A 24,481-nucleotide genomic window follows, 5' to 3' on the forward strand; every position below is an offset into this window, starting at 1 on the left:
TGTAAAGCCCCCTTAACAGTGAGAAATTTGTTGCTACAGCAACATTTTTGTGAAGTACCTGTGGATTCAAAATGCTTACTATACTCCTGAATAAAATCCTTGAGGGGTCCAGTTTCCAAAATGAGGTCACTTGTGGGGGGTTTCTGATGTATAGGTGCCCAAGGGGCCCTGCTAATGTGACATGGTGCGCGCAATTTACTTCAACTTTTCCAAAATTCAAATGGTACTCCTTCCATTCCAAGCCCTCCCATTTATCCAAACAAAGGTTTTTGGCCACATGTGGGGTATCCCTGCGCTCACAAGAAATTAGATAACAACCTGTGGGGTACACGTTTTGTTGTTGCCTCTTGAAAAAGTGAAAAATGTGTCGCTAAATCAACATTTTTGTGAAAAAAATGAAAATTTCAATATGGCAACCTAAGCTTATCAAATTCTGTGAAGTATTCGTGGATTCAAAATGCTCAATATACACCTAGATTAAAGCCTTGAGGGGTCTTATTTCCAGAATGGGGTCACTTGTGGTGGACCTCCACTGCTTAGGTACCTCAGGGGCTCTCCTAATGCAACATGGCGTCCGCTATTGATTCCAGCCAATTTTGCAGTCAAATTGCACTCCTTCTCTTCTGAGCCCTGTAGTGTGCCCAAACAGTTGATTTCCACCACATACAAGATATCAACAAACTCAGGAGAAATTGCGCAATAAATTTCATGGTGATTTTTTTCCTGTTACCCTTGTGAAAAAAAAAGCTACCTGGTTGAAGTAACAATTTTGTGGTAAAATTTTATTTTTTTATTTTCATGGCTCAACGTTATAAACTTCTGTAAAGCTCCTGGGGGTTCAGGGTACTCACCAAACATCTAGATAAATTCCTTGAGGGGCCTAGTTTCCAATATGGGGTCACTTGTGGTGTTTTTTTGCTGTTTACGTACCTTAGGGGTCCTCCAAATGCGACATGGTGCCCGCAATCTTTTTCAGCCAAATTTCCTTTCCAAAATTCAAATATTGCTCCTTCCGTTCCAAGCCCTCCCATTTGTCCAAACAAAGGTTTCAGACCACAAGTAAGGTATCACCGCGCTCATAAAAAAGTGGGTAACAAACATTGGGGTCAAATTTTTGGAATTACCTCTTGAAAAAGTGAAAAAATTGATGCTAAATCAACATTTTTGAGAAAAAAATGAAAATTTTCAATGTGACAACGTAACGTTATCAAAATCTGTGAAGTACCTGTGGATCCAAAATGCTCACTATACCCCTAGATAGAAGCCTTAAGGGGTCTAGTTTCCAAAATGGTGTCACTTGTGAGGGGTTTCTGCTGTTTAGGTACCTTAGCGGACATGTAAATGCAACATGGTGCCCGCAATCTATTTCAGCCAAATTTGCTTTCCAAAATTCAAATATTGCTCCTTCTGTTCCGAGCCCTCCCATTTGTCCAAACAAAGGTTTCTGACCACATGTGGGGTATTGGCGCGTTCATAAGAAAGTGGGTAACAAGTTTTGGGGTCCATTTTGTTGTGTTATTTCTTCTAAAAGTGAATAAATTTGGGGTAGAGCAACATTTTAGGTAAAATTTTATTTTTTGCTTTTTTTCATTCCACTTTTCTTTAGTTCCTGTGAAGCACCTGAAGGGTTAATAAACTTCTTGGATGTGGTTTTGAGTACTTTGAGGGGTGCTGTTTTGAGAATGGTGTCACTTTTGGGTATTTTCTGTCACCCAGGCCTCTCAAAGTCACTTCAAATGTGATGTGGTCCCTAAAGAAAATGGTTTTGTGAATTTTGTTGAAAAAATGGGAAATTGCAGATGAACTTTGACCCCTTCTAACTTCCTAACCCCAAAACATTTTGTTTCAGAAATTGCGCTAATGTAAAGTAGACATGTGGGAAATGTTATTTATTAACTGTTTTGTGTGACATAACTCTCTGGGTTAAGGGCATAAAAATTAAAAGTTTGAAAATTGCAAAATTTTCATCAAATTTCCGATTTTTCACAAATAAAAGCAAAAAATATCGTTCTAAATTTATAACTATCATGAAGTACAATATGTCATGAAAAAACAATGTCAGAATCACTGGGATCCGTTGAAGCGTTCCAGAGTTATGACCTCATAAAGTGACACTGGTTAGAATTGCAAAAAATGGCCTGGGCATTAAGTACAAAACTGGCTTCGTCCTTAAGGGGTTAAGCTTCAGTAACATTATCATTAGTGGACTGATGTGCATGTGAGCTCAAGTCCAACTCCACCCCCCTCTATGGTTAGCAGCTTCGGTTTTTAGAAATGTGCATAGAGAGCCTGGTGTGGGCGCTGGCATCTTTTTAAGCTCTGCTGCTTTGCTAAAACTAAAACCTTTGATTGTGTCAGAACCGCTATACCCAGTAATCTAAGTGAGCATCTTTTGAGTTCGGAGTCTCTTTGCCTAAATTATACTACTTTCGGATGAGGTAGCAAAAACCTGACAGATTCCCTTTGACGGTGCCAGATACACCCTTTAATGAATCAAGCACATCTTAAAAAGAAATGTGTGCCTTGCCACAAAACTTACTCCAGTCTCTGACTTGAGTATGATTTGTTGGGTAAAGCATGCTACAACTCGTCATGAATTAGATGAGGGGGTTCCACCATACCCTGTCCATTTCAATACGACAAAACTCGGAACATTTATGCATAACATTTTTTCATGCCTGATTTCTGGCTTAAACAATCTGATAAGCCAGGCCTAACTGGTCTTTTGGTATACATTTTTCTTCTCTTCAGTACATCTGGCTACAGCAGTCTATGGCTACATATGCTAAATTTGGTGTGAATATTAGCACACGTATGCTTGTTTTTGTTGCTCCATAAAAAGGTTGATAGTGACAATTCATTTTTATTTTTTTACTTAATGAAAGTTTTGCTCTTTTCCCTGTAAGCATTTTTCTTCCACAGTTAATTTAGAGGTTCCCTCTGAATGATTAAGATAATGTAATAAAACAAGAGCAGCTTAATTAATGTTTAGGGATTCAGCAGCCTTTTAGTGGTTACCATTCTAATGGTCTTTGCTGCAGGAAGTCTAATAAAAAAGCTGTCTGATGCAGTACAATAACCCTCACTTTTCATCCGTAATGTGGTGCAGCGGGAGCCCTGCAGGACTGCTTTATCCACTGCTGATCGATATGATGCAACGGCACCACTAACCCTGATCAAGGTACATATCCATTTCAACTTCTGCATCTTAAAATGCTATTTCTTATCAGGTGTTGAAAATAAGAACTGAATGGTTATTGTTTTCAATGAGCAATGCTTTTTCTATGCTCTTCTATGCGTGCGAAGTACTGAAGCAAAGTGTGCGGGGATTGAAGATAAGTGTGGCATAGTTTAAACACAATTTCATAGTGGTGATAACTGTAATTGTTTAATTTCATTAGGGAATGGTTTGTCTGTGTGTGTCTGTGATACTGTTATAAAAAGCAAAAAAAAAAGTTTGTCTTGGGATTTAATCAGTAGTATTAGTCACACCTGTTTCTAGAAGCTTCTGGCAGCTTCTGGAAGTCCTTGTAGAATTATATAAACCAGCCAAAGCAAGCGAGGTGCTGAGCGTGCAAGGTACTGAAGCAAAGTGTGCGGGGATTGAAGATAAGTGTGGCATATTTTAAACTGAATTTCATAGTTTGACACAAGAACATAGTTTGAATTTATCCTTATACGTTTCTCATTGTTTGTTTTTTTTCTTTTTCTTGTTTTTCTACTTTAACGTTTATCCCCATTTAATAGGTGCTCCATGGACAATGCTACCAGGTGTGTATCTTGTCAGATGTATGAATGCCTTGAGCAGCCGTTCGAGGGTGAATATGTCTGCACTCGATGCAAGCATGTTGCGAATTTCGAAGCCAAGGTAACTGATCTAAATAACAGCTTGCAACACTCAGGGGCATTGCAAACCTGGAGAGGAGTTTAGAGCTCACTGAGCTTTCTCTGGCTGGGGCCAGTGATATGGAGGAGGGTGAAGGTGGAGAAGATTAGGACCCAGAGGTAGGTAGTTGGGTAACAGTTAGAAGAAGAGGTAGGAGGAAAAGTGTCAGGAAGCCTAGTCCTGACCTGGCACAACCTAGTAAATATGCCTGTTTGGCTGATATTAGGAATGAAGGGCAAGGACTAGGGTCACTACAGCAGGACGTTGCTCCTAGCAACCTGGAAAACAACTGCTGTAGGAAGGAGGGAAATAGGAGTGCAGCAAAGCCCAGACAGAAGTTGGTGGTAGGGGACTCTATAATTAGGCGGACAGATAGGGTCATCTGTCGGCGAGACCATGAATACCAAACAGTGTGTTGTCTGCCGGGTGCTCGGGTTCGGCATATTGCGGATCGGATAGACAGATTGCTGGGTGGGGCTGGGGAAAACCCAGCGGTCATGGTGCTCATTGGTACTAATGACAAAGTTAGAGGCAGGTGGAAGGTCCTTAAAAATGATTACAGGGAACTAGGAGAGAAGCTGAAGTACAGGACCTCCAAGGTGGTGTTTTCAGAAATACTACCGGTGCCACGAGCGTCACTAGAAAGACAGCGGGAGCTTAGGGAGATAAATACGTGGCTTAGAAATTGGTGCAGGAAGGAAGGGTTTGGGTTCATGGAGAACTGGGCTGACTTCTCAGTCGGCTACAGGCTCTACAGTAGGGACGGGCTGCACCTCAATGGGGAAGGTGCAGCTGTGCTGGGGAAAAAAATAGTCAGACAGATGGAGGAGCTTTTAAACTAGGATCTGGGGGGGGGAGGGTAGTGGAGCAAAAAAGGGGATAGATAGAGCAGATACAGACAGTGAGATGGTAGGGGTCAATGAAGGATTAGGGGGGATGGGACATTCAAGGAAGGTAGGGAGGCTAGGAGTAATAAAGGTGTTAATAGGATTAAATGTCTACTGGCAAATGCAAGAAGTCTTGCAAACAAAATGAATGAATTGGAGACTCTTATGTCAACCATGGATTATGATGTGGTGGGCATTACGGAAACCTGGCTGGATGAAAGCCATGACTGGGTGACAAACATACAGGGTTATAGTACATTTAGGAGGGACAGGAAAGACAAAAAAGGTAGTGGGGTGTGCATATTTATCAAATCTAACCTAAAACCTGTGTTGAATGATGACATTGGGGGGAACTGCAACAATGTAGAGTCAGTATGGGTAAATGTACATGGGGAGGGGAATAATGGAAAAATGTTAATTGCAGTTTGCTATAAGTAGAGGGTGAAATGCTGGAACAAATTGAACTATCCAGACATACAGTGGGACATAGAATCTTCTGGTTGTTTTAAAAACTGTAAATTCTTATCTACCATTCAAGACCATTTCCTCTCTCAGATGGTAGATGAACTGACGAGGGGAGATAATTTGCTAGATCTGGTCCTGTCAAATAGACCGGATACAATTTCAGATCTACAGGTCCGGGAGAACTTGGGCACCAGCGATCATAATATGGTAAGCTTCAACGGAATATTCAATAGAACATTTCAAAGGGGAAATGCTAAAACCTGGAATTTTAGGAAAGCTGATTTCAACAAATTAAGGAAAGAGCTAAAATGTGGAGATTGGGACAAAGTCATGGTAACTGGGGATACTGAACATAAATGGGGAAAGTTTAAGGATATACTGGTAAAGTCCTGTAAAAAACGTATACCCTCTGGTAATAAAATGTCCCTGAATAAAAAGAAACCACTATGGCTAAATAAGACTGTACAAAGTATAATAAAACAAAAACAAAGGGTGTTTAAAATCTTGAAGGCTGAGAATACAGAAATAGCATTTCAGGAGTATAAAGATATCAATAGAAATTGCAAAAAAGAAATCAAACAAGCAAAACTAGCTACTGAAACAAAAATCGCCAATGACCTTAAAATAAATCCCAAAATCTTTTATAAATACATTTATGTCAAAAGGAAAACAATGGATAGTATTGGCCCCTTAAAATATAATAAGTTAGTTATAGAGGACAAACAAAAGACTGAGATATTAAATAGGCATTTCTCATCTGTGTTCACCATGGAACTGACTGTACCAGGGATCATTCAACAAGTGAAAAATCAAAGTTCACCACCCGATATAATTAATTTAACACAAGAAGAAGTACGCCTACGTCTGAGTAAATTAAACATTGACAAATCCCCAGGGCCAGATGGCATTAATCCACGAATGTTGAGGGAATTGAGCTCCGTAATTGACAGACCGCTGTATCTCATCTTTTTAGACTCGCTTGTAACAGGGTTGGTGCCTCAGGATTGCTGATGTGGTACCGATATTTAAGAAAGGTAAGAGGCTAGATCCAGGCAACTACCGTCCAGTAAGCCTGACATCAGTAGTATGCAAAGTTTTTGAGGGCATTTTAAGGGATGACATGCAAAAATATGTTGAAGAAAATAATATAATAACTGACAGACAGCATGGATTCATGAAAGATAAGTCATGTCTAACCAACCTGTTGGGGTTCTATGAGGGGGTAAGTGCAAACCTGGATATTGGTAATGCAGCTGATGTGATTTATTTGGACTTTGCAAAGGCATTTGATACTGTACCACATAATAGCCTTATACTAAAGCTCCAGAAGGACTAGGGGAAACTATATGCAACTGGGTAAGGAATTGGCTAAAAGATAGGAAACAAAGAGTAGTCATAAATGGTACGTTCTCTAAATGGGCTATAGTCAGCAGTGGGGTGCTGCAGAGATCTGTGCTAGGACCAATTCTTTTTAATCTCTTTATTAATGACCTTCTGGATGGGATTGATAGTAAAGTGTCAGTCTTTGCTGATGACACCAAACTATGTAGGATATTAAAAACTGACCTTGATAGTACAATATTACAAAAAGATCTGGATAAGATGTCAGAATGGGCAGATACCGTATTTTTCGCTTTATAAGACGCACCGGATTATAAGACGCACCCCAAACTTAGACATAAAAAAAAAAAGGTAAAAAAAAGAAAAATGGGGTCCGTCTTATAATCTGGTGTTCTCTTACCGGAGGGGGGCAGCAGTGGTGGTGAAGCGGGGTCACAGGAGGCAGCGGATTTGCTGGCAGGCACGGCGGGTCAGTGGCAGCGGGGTCCGGGGTGGCAGGTGGCGTCCGGGGTGGCAGGAGCCGGGGGATCCATGGTGGCAGGAGCCGCAGGGCCCGTGGTGGCGGCAGCAGCAGCGGCGACGGCGGGTGAGTCATGCAGCAGGCCGCTGCAGTGAGTGTCCCAGTGTCCGTGGTCCCGGTTCAAATAATGGCGCCTGCGCAGATGGAGCTCTCATCCAAGGGCTCCATCTGCGCACGCGCCCGCTGCCATCATTTGAAACTGGGACCGCGGACAAACTGGGTAAGTTGCTGCACAGCCGCCCGCCCCGCACGCACAGAGTGGCAGCCAGCAGGCTGCCCGCCCACCCTGCGTGCAAGTGGCCAGGTACCTGTGCTTGCGTGCGGGCGGCAGCCATCTGCCGCCCACACACAGCACCCGGCCACTGCCCGCACACAGCACCCGGCCGCCGGCCACTGCTTGCACACAGCCGCCGTCCGCACACAGCCGCCGCCCGCACACAGCCGCCGCCCGCCGCCCGCACACAGCCGCCGACCGGCGCCCGCACACAGCACCCGGCCGCCGCCCGCACACAGCCGCCAACCGCCGCCCGTACACAGCCGCCGCCCGCACACAGCCGCCGCCCGCACACAGCCGCCGACCGCCACCCGCACACAGCCCCCGGCCGCCGCCCGCACACAGCACCCGGCCGCCGCCCGCACACAGCACCCGGCCGCCGCCCGCACACAGCACCCGGCCTCCGCCCGCACACAGCACCCGGTCGCCGCTCGCACACAGCACCCGGCCGCCGCTCGCACACAGCACCCGACTGCCGCCCGCACACAGCACCCGACTGCCGCCCGCACACAGCCACGGGTACCCGGCTGCCACCGCACGCAAGCACAGGTACCCGGCCGCTTGCACGCAGCCACAGGCACCCGGCCGCCCGATCACCGCACAGACAGGACCCCCAGGTACCGCTATATTCGCTTTATAAGACGCACCCCCCATTTTCCTCTCAAATTTTTGGGAGGAAAAGTGCGTCTTATAAAGCGAAAAATACGGTACTTGGCAAATGAGATTTAATGTTGATAAATGTAAAATAATGCACCTAGGACGGAGTAATCCTATAACTGCGTATACATTAAATGGAAGTAAACTCGGGACTACAGAACAGGAGAAGGACTTGGGTATTCTCATTACAAATAAGCTGAGCAGCAGCACTCAATGTCAAGCAGCAGCTGCAAAAGCAAACAAGATTCTAGGGTGTATAAAAAGAGAGATTAGATCCCGTGATCCCAACGTATTGTTACCCCTCTATAAATCACTTGGAAGGCCACATCTGAAATATGGGATCCAGTTTTGGGCTCCACATTTTAAAAAGGACATTCAGAAGTTAGAGTCAGTTCAAAGGCGGGCGACTAGACTACTAAAAGGATTGGAAGGCCTCCCATATGATGACAGGTTGAAAAAGTTAGATATGTTTAGCTTAGAAAAAAGATGTCTCAGAGGAGATCTCATTTAAATGTATAATTACATGTGTGGTCAATATAAAGGACTGGCACATGACTTATTTCTTCCAAAGACAATACTAAGGACCGGGGGCACTCACTGCGAGTGGAAGAAAAGCGATTCCGGCAGCTAAATAGGAAAGGGTTCTTTACAGTTAGAGCAGTCAGACTGCGGAATGCCCTACCACAAGAGGTAGTAATGGCAGATACTATAACAGCTTTTAAAAAAGGGCTGGATGATTTACTCAGTACACAAAACATTGTTGGTTATAAATGACTTAAGCGGGCTTTACACACTGCGATATCGCCCGAATTTTGTCGTTGGGGTCACGGTTTTGGTGACGCACTTCCGCAATCGTTAGCGATACAGCTTTGTGTAACAGCGTTCAGCGATGTAAAATCGTCGCAAAAGCGTGATTTATCGCTAATCGGCTACACGGGTCCTAATTCCCAAAAATCGTTACTTCAGCAGTAACGAGGTTGTTCCTCGTTCCTGCGGCATCACACATCGCTGCGTGTGACGCCGCAGGAGCGAGGAACGTCTCCCTACCTGCCTCCCGGCCGCTATGCGGAAGGAAGGAGGTGGGCGGGATGTTACGTCCCGCTCATCTCCGCCCCTCCGCTGCGATTGGGCGGCGGTTCAGTGACGTCGCTGTGACGCCGCACGGACCGCCCCCTTAGAAAGGAGGCGGTTCGCCGGTCACAGCGACGTCGCCGGACAGGTAAGTATGTGTGACGGCTCTGGGCGATGTTGTGCGGCACGGGCAGCGATATGCCCATGTCGCGCAACAGATGGGGGCGGGTACGCACACTAGCGATATCGGGACTGATATCGCAGTGTGTAAAGTAGCCTTTAGTGACCAAATGTAGAACTGGTGGAGGAAGGTTGAACTAGATGGACCTAGGTCTTTTTTCCACCTTAGTAACTATGTAACTATGTAATAAACGATAAGATTGGTAACGGCTAACCATGTACACACATATAAAAGAAAGGAATATAAAATAGCTAAGCAGACAATTTTAAAATGTTACATTTCCCAGGTCAGGCTAAGGTCTCTTTCACATTTCAGTTTTTTTTTCCATCAGTCACAATCTGTCCTGTGACTGATGCAACGGATCCGTCGCAGATTGTGGTAAAAGAGAGAGAGAGATTGGTTCAGCCAGACACTGTTTTACCCCATCTGAGCATATTCTATTTATTCCGCCGCTGGATTCCATCATAGGACGGATCTTACACCAATAGGCTTCCATTCTAAAAGACAAAAGACGGCGACGGATCCAGGGCCGTTTGTTTTTTCGACTGAGACAAAAAAAACCCAAACATTCCTATGGACGTCGCTTCCATTGGCCGCAAAGAGATTTTTTGATGGATCTGTCGTATGACGGATGCAATGACAGGCCATCCTTCGCAATCCGTCACTAATAGAAGTCAATGAGAAAAAAACGGATCCAGCACTGGATCCGTTTTTTTTCACATTTCGACGGATTGTGACTGATGGCAAAAAACTGATGTGTGAAAGGGGCCTCTGCTGAAGAGTGAGTCAGCAGTAATATTGTAAAAGCTTCCTATTATGAGCTCACTGAAGCAATTTGGGAACCTGTCAGCCCTCGTTTACTAAAGCAGATTTGACTAAACCAACTATAAACTACAAGTCTGAAAATGTAAAAATTAAAGTACTGTAATGCGCAGGTGTGGGGAAAGGTCAAAGAGCGACCGCGCATGACAATATTTTTCTCTGCTTTCGGCAGGGCAGAGAGAAGTGCGCAGGACACAATGGAGGATACTGTTTGGATGACTTAGGACGCGTCATCTACATGAGGCAAGAAGAGAGGAGGCACTGGATGAAGACGAGTGACACCCATTAGACTGTTAGACTGGACCGCCTCAGAGGTGAAAATAATTAAAGATCTTACTTTATGTTATGCAGAGCGGCCATTTTCTTTTCACTTACAGGTGTAAAAAAATGTGAAGGGTGCACTCACTTTGAGATACTATATGTACAGCATTCTAGAATGCTGTATATAAGGGCTTACTTGTGGTGGATATGGGAAAAGCCTTGAAATAGTACTAAATATATATATATATATATATATATATATATATATATACATAAATACACACACACACACACACACACACACACACACACACACACACACACACACAGTGCCTACAAGTAGTATTCAACCCCCTGCAGATTTAGCAGGTTTACACATTCGGAATTGACTTGGCATTGTGACATTTGGACTGTAGATCAGCCTGGAAGTGTGAAATGCACTGCAGCAAAAAAGAATGTTATTTCTTTTTTTTATTTTATTTTTTAAATTGTGAAAAGTTTATTCAGAGGGTCATTTATTATTCAACCCCTCAAACCACAAGAATTCTGTTTGGTTCCCCTAAAGTATTAAGAAGTATTTCAGGCACAAAGAACAATGAGCTTCACATGTTTGGATTAATTATCTCTTTTTTCAGCCTTCTCTGACTAATTAAGACCCTCCCCAAACTTGTGAACAGCACTCATACTTGGTCAACATGGGAAAGACAAAGGAGCATTCCAAGGCCATCAGAGACAAGATCGTGGAGGGTCACAAGGCTGGCAAGGGGTACAAAACCCTTTCCAAGGAGTTGGGCCTACCTGTCTCCACTGTTGGGAGCATCATCCGGAAGTGGAATGCTTATGGAACTACTGTTAGCCTTCCACGGCCTGGACAGCCTTTGAAAGTTTCCACCCGTGCCGAGGCCAGGCTTGTCCGAAGAGTCAAGGCTAACCCAAGGACAACAAGGAAGGAGCTCCGGGAAGATCTCATGGCAGTGGGGACACTGGTTTCAGTCAATACCATAAGTAACATACTCCACCGCAATGGTCTCCGTTCCAGACGAGCCCGTAAAGTACCTTTACTTTCAAAGCGTCATGTCAAGGCTCGTCTACAGTTTGCTTGATCACTTGGAGGACTCTGAGACAGACTGGTTCAAGGTTCTCTGGTCTGATGAGACCAAGATCGAGATCTTTGTTGCCAACCACACACGTGACGTTTGGAGACTGGATGGCACTGCATACGACCCCAAGAATACCATCCCTACAGTCAAGCATGGTGGTGGAAGCATCATGCTGTGGGGCTGTTTCTCAGCCAAGGGGCCTGGCCATCTGGTCCGCATCCATGGGAAGATGGATAGCACGGCCTACCTGGAGATTTTGGCCAAGAACCTCCGCTCCTCCATCAAGGATCTTAAGATGGGTCGTCATTTCATCTTCCAACAAGACAACGACCCAAAGCACACAGCCAAGAAAACCAAGGCCTGGTTCAAGAGGGAAAAAATCAAGGTGTTGCAGTGGCCTAGTCAGTCTCCTGACCTTAACCCAATTGAAAACTTGTGGAAGGAGCTCAAGATTAAAGTCCACATGAGAGACCCAAAGAACCTAGATAACTTGGAGAAGATCTGCATGGAGGAGTGGGCCAAGATAACTCCAGAGACCTGTGCCGGCCTGATCAGGTCTTATAAAAGACGATTATTAGCTGTAATTGCAAACAAGGGTTATTCCACAAAATATTAAACCTAGGGGTTGAATAAAAATTGACCCACACTTTTATGTTGAAAATGTATTAAAATTTAACTGAGCAACATAACTTGTTGGTTTGTAAGATTTATGCATCTGTTAATAAATCCTGCTCTTGTTTGAAGTTTGCAGGCTCTAACGTATTTGCTTCTTATCAAACCTGCTAAATCTGCAGGGGGTTGAATACTACTTGTAGGCACTGTATATATACATATATACATTTTATATATATATATATATATATATATATATATATATATATATATATATATATATATATTATATATATATATTATATATACATACATACACATATAGAGCTAGACAGGAACAGTCAAAAGGTCGGATGTGACCTGAGGGCCACATTTTGCCTAGGTCTGCTACATAGCATTATCATACAAGACTGGTGATAATATATGCAAAGGGATAACCGGGTGGAAAGAAAGAAACGTAATTTATTACCTTAGCATGATGTAGATCAACCCCATACATTGACAATTTTTTGGCATTTTCCAGGAAGTGCATTTCAGCCTCAGCAGGAGTCATTCCTCTGCAGAAAAAAAAACATAAGCGCTAATTTATTTTTTCTTTTATATTGTTACTGCTGAGATCCACTTTCAGCATGTCAGATTACATTATTTACAAAAAGCATGTTCTTCACAAAAAAAAACCCCATGATATCTAGAATTTGTCAATCATGTTAAAACATGCAGAAACGTTCCTAAGCTTCTGGACTAACGTTACTGTGAAAATAGCATTTCTGAAGACATACATAGCGGTTGTACAGTGTAAACATAAGCTGCTATCTATAAAAGCAAGTGACAGCAGTGACACCAATAAAATGTCAACAGCTCTAAAACCAAGCTACAGGAAATAAAACATATGTATATGTATCTGAATTGAAATAAATGCCATTGGAAATAAGAGACCTCCTCACATTTCATGACAACAAACAAACAAAAGGCAATACAAGTCTGCAATTTGCTGTGTTATTTTCAAGATGTTAGTGTGTGGGTGGATGTATTATGCGCATACATAAAGGTGATATACAACAAGAAGAAAGGAGCTACAAATATAGGTAATGCTAAAAAGTAAATAACCCTCACAAGTATAACAAAACGTGACCAATTAAAACATGAAATATATATCCAGAATGGATGCTGAATTATCAATCCCCTAGTTCTGAATCCTAACTGATTACAATACACTCCCTGACAGAAGTTCTGTCGCTTATCATTGTTATGTAAATAAAAGCTTATAACCTGACTTTAAATTCATCCATTGGTTTCATAAATTACTCTTTTGAAAGCTGAAACCTTCCCAAATTTGGTTTAAGTTATGAAAATAAAGTTTCTGCTAAGCTGAAATATTAATCATTTAACCCCTTCACCCCCGGCCACTAAAACACCCTAATGACCGGGCCATTTTTTGCAATTCTGACCAGTGTCACTTTGACAGGTTATAACTCTGGAACGCTTCAACGGATCCTGGCGATTCTGAGATTGTTTTTTCGTGACATATTGTACTTCATGTCAGTGGTAAATTTAGGCCGATATTTTTTGCGTTTATTTGTGAAAATTTAGGAAATTGTGCGAAAATTTCGCAATTTTCAAACTTTGAAAATTTATGCCCATAAATCTGAGAGATATGTCACACAAAATAGTTACTAAATAACATTTCCCACTTGTCAACTTTACACCAGCGCAATTTTCGAAAGAAATTTTTTTTTCGTTAGGAAGTTAGAAGGGGTCAAAGTTCATCAGCAATTTCTAATTTTTCCAACAAAATTTACAAAATATTTTTTTTAGGGACCACATCACATTTGAAGTGCCTTTGAGAGGCCGAGGTGACAGAAAATACCCAAAAGTGACCCCATTCTAAAAACTGCACCCCTCATACTGCTCAAAACCACATCCAAGAAGTTTATTAACCCTTTAGGTGCGTCACAGGAACCAAAGCAATGTGGAAGGAAAAAATGAAAATTTTACTTTTTAACACAAAAATGTTACTTTAGCCATAAAATTTTCATTTTAACAAGGGAGAAAAGAGAAAGTGCACCCTACAATTTATTATGCATTTTCTCCTGAGTACGCTGATACCCCATATGGGGTAAAAATCAATTGTTTGGGTGCACGGCAGAGGTCGAAAGGCAAGGAGCGCCATTTGAATTTTTGAACACAAAATTAGCTGCACTCATTAGCGGACGCCATGTCGGGTTTGAAGACCCCCTGAGGTGCCTAAACAATGGAGCTCCCCCACAAGTGACCCCATTTTGGAAACTAGAGCCCTCAAATATTTTTTCTAGATGTTTGATGAGCACTTTGAACACCTGGGGGCTTCACAGAAGTTTATAACGTTGAGCCGTGAAAAGAAAAAATTTTTTTTTACCACAAAACTGTTGCTTCAACTAGGTAGCTTTTTTTTTCACAAGGGTATCGGGAAAAAATGCAACATAAAATGTATTGTCCATTTTCTCCTGAGTACGCAGATACCTCATATGTGGTGGAAAGTAATTGTTGGGCGCATGGCGGGGCTCAGAAGAGAAGGGCACCATTTGACAGCAAAATTGATTGGAATCATTAGCGGACGCCATGTCACGTTTTTAGACCCCCCCCCATGGTGCCTAAACAGTGGAGCTCCCCCACAAATTACCCCATTTTGGAACTAGACCCCTCAAGGAATTTATCTAGATGTTTAGTGAGCCCCTTGTACCCCCAGGGGCTCCACTGAAAGTTGATAACGTTGAACCGTGAAAATTATTTTTTTTTTTTAAAAAAAAATTTTTAAATTTTTGCAGCAACAAGGTATTTTTTTTTTCTCTTTTTACAACGGTATCAGGAAAAAATGCACCATAAAACGTATGGTGCAATTTTTCCCGAGTACGCAGATACCTCACATGTGGTGGAAATCAATTGTTTGGGCGCATGGCGGGGCTCAGAAGACAAGGAACGCCATTTGACTTTTCAAACGCACAGACGCAGTGCACTGATCGGCCGCTGCAGGAGGCACGGTCGGATGAGATACAAAAAAAAAAAAAAAAAGTCACGCCAAAAATTGAGCAGGGATGTTGATCCGCGCTCAGCGGGACACACGGACAGATGCGATACTTTTTTTTTCCGTATCCCCGACGCTTTTTGTATTGCATCAGTCCGTGCGTCCCGCCGAGCGCTGATCAGGGATGCACATAACGGATCGGCATCCCTGTTCAATTTTTGGCGTGACTTTTTTTTCCGTATCCCCGATGCTTTTTGTCACGCCAAAAATTGAGCAGGGATGCCGATCCGTTATGTGCATCCCTGATCAGCGCTCGGCGGGACGCACGGACAGATGCGATACAAAAAGCGTCAGGAATACGGGAAAAAAAGTCCCGCCAAAAACTTACCACGGATGCAGATACGTTATCTGCATCCCTGATCAGCGCTCGGCGGGACGCACGGACGCATGAGGTGTAAGAATTGACAGGGGATAGAGGAAAAAAAGAAAAAAAAAAAAGTTATACTCACATTACCCAGAGGATTTGCAGGAGGAACAGCTTTGCAGCAGCCAGCAGGCAGGAAGTTGGACAGCTCAGCAGAAGACCCAGGAAGAAGGACCCAGCGATGGAGGCAGATGTGATGGCCGGTGAAGACAGGTAAGAGGACGTCGGGGGGACAGCAGAGGGGGAGGGGGAGAGCAGAGGGACAGCAGAGGGGGACAGCAGAGGGGGACGGGGACAGCAGAGGAGGGGGAGAGCAGAGGAGCTGCAGAATAGAGATCACGGGGGAGGCCGGCAGACTGGGATGTCTGGGGGCAGACCGGGAATGCTGGGGGCAGACCGGGAATGCTGGGGGCAGATCGGCAATGCTGGGGGCAGATCGGCAATGCTGGGGGCAGATCGGCAATGCTGGGGGCAGATCGGCAATGCTGGGGGCAGATCGGCAATGCTGGGGGCAGATCGGGAATGCTGGGGGCAGATCGGGAATGCTGGGGGCAGATCGGGAATGCTGGGGGCAGACCGGGATGTCTGGGGGAGCAGATCGGGATGTCTGGGGGGGCAGATCGGGATGTCGGAGGACAGATCGGGATGGCGGGGGGCAGATCGGGATGGCGGGGGGCAGATCGCAGGGGGGCACGGGCAGGGGCCATTACGGGAGCGCGCAGGAGCAAATCACAAGAGTGCGCAGGGGCTGCAAGAGAGCAGGGGAGGAGGGAGGACGGAGGAGCTGCAGAATAGAGATGGCGGGGGGCAGATCGGGATGTCAGGGGGGCAGATCGGGATGTCAGGGGGGCAGATCGGGATGTCGGGGGGGAAGCAGATCGCAGGGGGGCATGCGCAGGGGCTGCAAGGTGAGCACAATACTCACCGCTCCTGCGACGTGACGTGACAGCACAGCAGCGGCAGCAGTGGCGTGGTACCACTAGTACCAGCTAGTGCTGCACGCTGCCGACATGTTGGGGGAGGGTCCCCAGACCAGCACAGGCCTGGGGAGGGCGGCCACCGGCAGATCAGACCGCCCCACTGCACACTGATTGGAGCGATTGCGCGTCATTGCACGATCGCTCCAATCAGTGCTGCAGGGGGGGGCCACGGTGTCTGCTTGCTTCCAGCCAATGATCGGAGCTGCTGCAGCTCCGTACCTAGCTGGATTTTACAAGATCACGCTATTTTTGGCATTTTTTTTTGCCGAAAACAGCGTGATCAATGTGATTGGCGGTTCCGATTTGAACAGCCAATCACATCGATCGCCTGTGGGGGGTGGCGATGCCACCCCCCTGGGGTCAAGCAAAGGTCCCCTGCTGTAAGAAACAGCAGGGGACATCATTTGAAAGCCGTTGCTATGGCCACGGCAATCAAATGAAGTTTAGGCCGTAAAATTACGTCCCTGGTCGTTAAGTCACGTTAAAATAGGACGTAATTTTACGGCCCGCGGTCGTGAAGGGGTTAATGAAGACAGAAAGGTCAGATTTTTGCAAGACCAAAGTTTTGTCGCCCACAGAAAGTAATGTGGATTTCAAACAAGTAATTAACTTCTAATATGTTGCATAACATTGGTGAATGAAGTTGTGGTGCTATTAGAGCCATATTTAATATTTTGTGTGACTTCCATGAGCTTGAAGGACTGCATCCATGCGGTTCAACAATGATTAATACAATTTATTGATGAAGTCATCAGGAATAGCAAAGAATGCAGTCTTACATGCCTCCCAGAGTTCATCTAGATTCTTTGGTTTTGTCTTCCAAGCTTCCTGTTTCATCCTACCCCAAACATGCTCAATGATGTTCATGTCTGGTGACTGGGCTGGCCAGTCCTTGAGCACCTTGATCTTCTTTGCCAGGAGGAACTTGTAGAGATGGAGCACCATCCTGCTGCAGAATTGGACCCTTTTTATGATTGGGAATGTAAGAGGTAGCTAATACTTCTTGATATTTTAGGCTACTGATATTGCCTTCCACTTTATGTTTCGCACACCTCCATACTAAATAACCCCAGACCATGATCTTTCCACCACCAAACTTAACTATTTTCTGGATCCATACGGGCTCCTGCAGTATTTGCGGTGGCTGTGGTGTCATTCAACTGAAGATTTATCAGAGAAATCCACTTTCTGCCACTTTTCCAATGTCCATCTGTTTAGCAGGCTGTGGGACTACGCAAATGCCACACATTTTTTTTAATTGCCTTTTGTTTAGTGCTGGCTTCTGGGCACTGATTCGACCATGGAGTCCATTTCAAGACAGAATCCTACAAACTGTTCTAGTTGACACAGGGACTTGAGGTGACCAGGCCTGTTGAAGCTCTGCTGCAGTGGAAGAGGGTCTGGCTTTGGATTTTTCTAACCAACAAACGTTCCTCCTGAAAAGTTGTCTTGCGGGGTTTGCCGGACCTGGGCTTGTCAAAAACATCTCCAGTCTCTTCAAATCTTTTTTTAAATTCTTTGTAGTTGACGCTAAGACACATTGAAGGTGCCAGCCACCTCTGCAGTGGATTTGGTCTTCAGCCTCTTGATAATTAAGGTTTTGGTTACAGGGTGGATTTTTGGCATGTTGTCAGAGGTCAAGTTGCAGTTCAAGTGAAGGTCTGGGGTGCTGGGTTTCTTTTTATACACACCCACTAATTAACCGATCATTTAGTAAGCACAGGTGAGGATGTAAACTAGGATTGGGTGCATTATATGACAAGGCGACAAAACCTTTGTCTTGCCAAAATCTGACCTTTTTGTGTTCAGTAAATGATCAATATTTCAGCTTTACAGCAACTTTATTTTCATAACCTAAACCAAATTTGGGAGGGTTTCAGCTTTCAAAATTTATGAAATCAATGGATGAATTTAAAGTCAGGTTATAAGCTTTTATTTACATAACATGGATAAGCGACAGAACTTCTGTCAGGGAGTGTATATTATACTTTCTTAATGTGTATCATAATAGGCAGTTTATTACATATGGGGCATTATTGCAGACATTCTAGTTACTATAGTAATGTGTGTAGCGTAATCATTATTATACTGAAATAACAGGTAGAGGAGACAAATCTATGTTTGTCTATGGGCAACATCTACTTAGCATATCTAGTACTGCTTTGTTGTACCGTCTTTATATGCAAACCATGAGTATCGGCATTGTGTTGCATTCATAATGGCAAAATAAAAACCTGAAGCGCTAGGCTGTTAAGAGGTTTTTGTAATTTAATAAACCTTTTCACTATAAATTTCTGTACAGTAATATTCTACTTCCCAAGGGGAATTTCTCAGGCAAAAAAATGCTATTTTTAGCAGATTATAGATGTGAAGTTCTTTGTAGTCTAAAAATCAATTACTGGTACATTTCTTATTTTCCATGCTGTTTTCAGTTCCCAAAAACACAGAATTGCCAGACTGTTAAGTATGCAGCCTAATTCTTCTTTTCCTGTGCCTCCCAGCTTCCCTAGACTAATTTTGTCATCTACATTACTTTTTCGAGAGCTCTTATTGTGTTTGTATCAATCTAGCTATTGAATATACTGAAGAAGCGGATGGTTTATTCTTTATTGAATATCAATCTTGAATGAGAATATCTCATAATAAAAACATAATTACACTTTGCTTCTTGTTTTAAATTTTAAAGTGTTAACCCAAGATTTAGGCCCTGTTTAGCCTACCATCTTGGCTCATGTTCCCCACAGAGCCATGATAAGTATGATGGATCTTTTTTTAGAGTCAAACTGAATCCTAATGGACCCCACTGACTTTTGATGGTTTTCATTAGAGATGAGAAATCTAAGGTTCGGTGTTCGAAACCAAATTTAAAGATCAAGGTTTAGGTTGTGTATGCTTTACGTGCTAACACAACTCATGCAAGCAAAGCTGTGCTCAGGTACGCTTGGTGCTCAGCCTTGTGCGAGCCACTTGCATTATGTGAACGGCGCACACTAAGGCTAACAATTGTGTGATCACAAGTAGTGTGCAACAAAAAAAAGTTTGAAAAAGCCCGCCCACCCTCTTCTGGAAGTGATCTGCTGATTGCTTGCTGTATATGGGCGGAGACACAAACTGCCAATCAATGTCTTGATCCGGGGTTCGGGTCAAGCTCGAGCCTGTGGAGCTGCCGGCGAACCGAGCCTCAAAGGAACCCCTCATCTCAGTTTTTATGAGCATTCTGACTTTTCTTTTTTACAACAGTTTTTGGTACTTATGATTCTCCTGCTTTTATTTGGTTCTAAAGTCTTGGTCTTCATCTGACAAGACATAAGGAAAGAACAGCAGTGTATTTGTACCAAGAAGTAGAAATAAAGATGACAGCACTCACAACATCATCATCTCATAGTAAGCAATAAAATTTAGGGGGGAGAATAAAGGCAAACAACAGCAAGCTACAGCCGTTTTGGATCTACTTGCAGGCCTCGTAGAAGTGTCAGCAGACAAAAAACAACCAAAGCCTGCTGTAGTTTGCCTGTACTCCCCCACCTGTTTTTTATTGCTCCATATCAGATACTAAAGAAGATTTTTCCATGGTGTGGTGAGTGCCGTCATCTTCTCTTCTACTACTGGTATTAATGAATCAGTTAATGAAGTCACTTGTGAATACAAAATGCCCCTGCATCAAGACTGATGGGAGCAAAGCTGGTCTTAATGAATATAGGGGCTTTCAATTTCTTGAGGGAAAAAACCTAAAAACTTAGAAAGCTATATTTGTATTTATCAATGGCAAGTGTTTAGCACATATTGATAAATGTTTAGTTCATAAGAACACTTTAAGGAAATTAAAAAAAATTATGATGTATGAGATATGAGACACAATCAGTATTTGTACTCTCCACAACGTGGGCAGCATATGGTGTGTTTCACCCATCTGTCTAGGCTACACCAAGGATCACCCCATCTTGGTTCAGTCTTTGAATGCTAAGAATAGGATCTAATTTTATAATTATATAAACAATTAGAGTCTGCATTTATGAGACAGGATACTTTTCAAGCATATTTTAACAAAATTATAACAAAACAGATTAGTTGGGACCAAAAAAAAAAAAATCTTAGGATACAGCAAAAAAACAAAGGGAAAGGGGTTTTTAACAACTGAAAAACAATACATAGAAAAAGCAAAAGATGATTAGAATGGCAGGAAGCCATTAAGGCTTACAATAATTTAATGTAATCTGAACCTTTAAAAATTCTACACTTATCAGAAAACAGACTGACATAGGAATCTAGTATACCGGTATTAATAATGTAAGAATGATATATTGGCTATAAAGACACACGAGGGGAATTTTTTCTTATTAAAAGAGAAAGTTTGCTATTTAAGTTTAAATGAAAAGTCCTTTTACATAGGAAGATGTATTGCTGAAACAAGCGCCGACATAGCAAACAAGTCATGCACTTCTAGTGTCCGATTGGGACAGTTATCTCAGCTCTGCTACATGGCTAAATCTAAACCACCAGTAATCTAAGTTATACATCATTGGATTGTGAGTCTCTTTGCTTAAATCATGCTGCTCTCAGATGAGGTAGCAAAAACCTGCTGACAGATTCCCTTTAAACTGCTCTGTAAAACTTAAATCACATATTAAATGGAATACAATTTGAGGAACTGAGTTAATTTTATGTATTTTTCTCGATATTTAAAAGGCAAATGTCTAATTATATAGCGGATTGGATAAACGGATGAGTTTCTGCAATATAAGGAGGCAGTTTATGAATATTCAGATACAACTAGATAATCCCAGTGAAAGGATGATAATTTTGAAACATTGAAGAACAATCTTCATGGAGGAAAGCTAAATAGAAGTGCCATTTTTCTTTACATAAGATCACACTATACAATGCAATTTAGATTGTAATATAAAGTTAATGTTTGCAATTTTTTTATATTATCTCACCTATAACTTTTGTGTAGTTCAACAACTTTATCTTCCAGTTCTTTTGTCTGGTTTGGTGCAAAGCGAAATTCACTGACATAGTCACTACCGTACTCTTCAGGGTCATAGTCTCCGAGTTCTGACTGCACAGTGTAAGATCCTAGCAAAGCCAGTGTGACAAAGGAACAAGGGAGACGTCCAGATACAATGTCATCCCTTAACTGTAAGCACAGATAGTACCTGAATGGGGATAAAGCACAAGTCTCATATCACATACAACCCACACACATAAAAAGTCATGTCAGTAATAATGTGTAACCCAAAAAGGGGAATATTTTTGGCTCTATAAAGGTAAATTAAGTCTTGAACACTTGCCCAATTTTCTAAGTAAATATTTTTTCTAAAGGTGCTATTGACATGAATTTCTCATCAGATGTTTGTAACAACCCATCCATTCCACACAGCCAAAGAAATCAAACCACCGATGTCCACAAATTTATTGATGTGTAACAGGGAGAAATAACAGATAAGAGAGATGCAAAAAGCCTTGGAAAGTCATGACACCAGTTGACATCTGTCAGTAATAAGAAAGCAATCCTGCCACTTAGTGAAAAATAATATCAGCTGGTTCAATTAATGGCTTACAAAAAGATATCTCATTACCAAGGTACCACACAAGAAATATCTCATGATGGGTAAAACAAGTGAGCCGTCTCAAGACCTTTGCAAGCCTCACTGTTGCAAAACATACTGATGACACTGATTACGGAAGAATTTGTAATCTACTGTAGGTTCCAGAAAGCAAAATTCATGTCAATAGAACTTTTAGAAACATATTTACTTAGAAAATTAGTGAGGTGTTCAATATAATTTCACCTGCTTTATACATATACATATATATATATATATATATATATATATATATATATATATATATATAGTAATCATTTATACTTTTTTCTAAAATTAATAAAGTTCAGGACACATCTCTGAGTATATATACTCAACATGTTCATAGTCCTTACTTTCATCAAGAGTGTCTGTACTTTTTCTTTTCATTGTACAGTGGAAGCTTGGTCAACGAGAACAATAGTTACTTGTCTAGATAAGCAAGATTTCCCATAGGAAATCATTGCAACGCAGACAATTAGTTCCACAACTTGTTAAATGTCCCATCCTGGTCCCCTATTGTACCATTACACACACACACACACACACACACACACACACACACACACACACACACACACACACACACACACACACACACACACACACACACAATGCTCACCTTACCTTTCGTTCCATCGCTGGCCTCCTGGATCTTGCAGTTCGCCGGTACAGGATGTGTATCGGGTAACCATCGCGACGAGGGAGGACCTTCCGCTGCCAGAGCGCTGGCGTCACAGGCAGGAGCCGCTTGCCTCCGATTGCTCAGCATGCTGCCTTTGAGTAGTGGCTGACAGCGGAAGTTCCTCCCTCGTCGCGATAGTTACCGATACACATCCTGTAGCGGCGAACTACAAGAACCGTGAGGCCGGCGACGGAAGGTAAGGTGAGCATAATATGTGTGTGCGCGTGTTTATGCGTGTTTGTGTGTGTTTGTGCGTGTTTGTGCTGACTGTAAGAGCTGGTCAGAGTGCGGTCGATGTACGAAACGGGAAGTGTGTGCGGTATTTTGCTCGTACGGCAAAGCTTGCTCGTAAAGTGAGTTACAAATTTACAGCAAGCTTTGTTAAGCGGAATACCTGCTAACTAGATTACTCGTTAACCGAAGTTCCACTGTACAGGGAACTGTAAATGATTACAATCAGTACAGGGACATCCTAATTAAAAACAAAGTGTGGTACATAGTTTTTAATAATATGTACCAATGGGAATACATTCTGAGCGAGAAAAGTGAGGCTTGTACAATTACTTAAAATGCAAAAATACTACATTGTATCAAGCATGGGCTGTTAGCAACATTGATATTGAACACTGAAAGTCTCAGAATGGGTGCTATTTGCAAGAGAACAATTATCTTGTCTGCAGTATTTAACTAAATGAGCGATAATGAAATCTGTCTAAATTTAGAAGCTGCTAACATGATCTTTGGCAGCACTGTATTTACTGTCTGATGGTGACATGTACTACTTAATATGGTAGAAGTAATAGAATTTGCTTACCGCACTTATGGCAAATAACAAATGAACGGAATATTACAGTTTTACATTCAATTACAAAAACAAAGAGGTAAAATAATATAACTTTAAACAGATGGATGCAACATTTCAGCTAAAATATAACTTTTGAACAAATGTTTTGATGCATAAAAAATAAATAAATAAATTTATATATATATATATATATATATATATATATATATATATATATATATATATATATATATACATACATACACACACACACAGACACGCATATATATATACATACACACACACACACACACACACACAGTACAGAAGTTTGGACACACCTTCTCATTCAATGAGTTTTCTTTATTTTCATGACTCTGAAAATTGTAGATTCACATTGAAGGCATCAAAACTATGAATTAACACATGTGAAATGAAATACTTAAAAAAAGTGGGAAACAACTGAAAATATGTCTTATATTCTAGGTTCTTCAAAGTAGCCACCTTTTGCTTTCATTACTACTTTGCACACTATTGGCATTGTCTTGATGAGCTTCAAGAGGTAGTCACCGGAAATGGTTTTCCAATAGTCTTGAAGAAGTTCCCAGAGATGCTTAGCATTTGTTGTCCCTTTTGCCTTCACTCTGCGGTCCAGCTCACCCCAAACAATCTCGATTGGGTTCAGGTCTGGTGACTGTGGAGACCAGGTCATCTGGCATAGCACCCCATCACTCTCCTTCTTAGTCAAATAGACCTTACACAGCCTGGAGGTGTGTTTGGGGTCATTGTCCTGTTGAAAAATAAATGATGGTCCAACTAAACGCAAACCGGATGGAATAGCATGCCGCTGCAAGATGCTGTGGTAGGCATGCTGGTTCTGTATGCCTTCAATTTTGAATAAATCCCCAACAGTGTCACCAGCAAAGCACTCCCACACCATCACAC

General features: G+C 42.5%; 1 protein-coding gene across 25 annotated transcripts in view; it reads right to left on the bottom strand.

The window, feature by feature from the left end:
* EPB41L3 (erythrocyte membrane protein band 4.1 like 3) overlaps positions 1-24,481 on the bottom strand; it is a 311,036-nt gene that overhangs the window by 132,912 nt on the left and 153,643 nt on the right. For all 25 annotated transcript variants that reach the window (XM_075314499.1, XM_075314519.1, XM_075314518.1 and 22 more), the window contains exons 7-8: positions 21,420-21,638; positions 12,547-12,634 (exon numbers count right to left, since the gene is read on the bottom strand). In XM_075314499.1, the coding sequence (XP_075170614.1) occupies positions 12,547-12,634; positions 21,420-21,638 (307 nt within the window). The remainder of the gene's footprint in view (positions 1-12,546; positions 12,635-21,419; positions 21,639-24,481) is intronic.

The sequence above is a fragment of the Anomaloglossus baeobatrachus genome, chromosome 6 (genome assembly GCF_048569485.1).
Source record: "Anomaloglossus baeobatrachus isolate aAnoBae1 chromosome 6, aAnoBae1.hap1, whole genome shotgun sequence".
Taxonomy (NCBI): Eukaryota; Metazoa; Chordata; class Amphibia; order Anura; family Aromobatidae; genus Anomaloglossus; species Anomaloglossus baeobatrachus.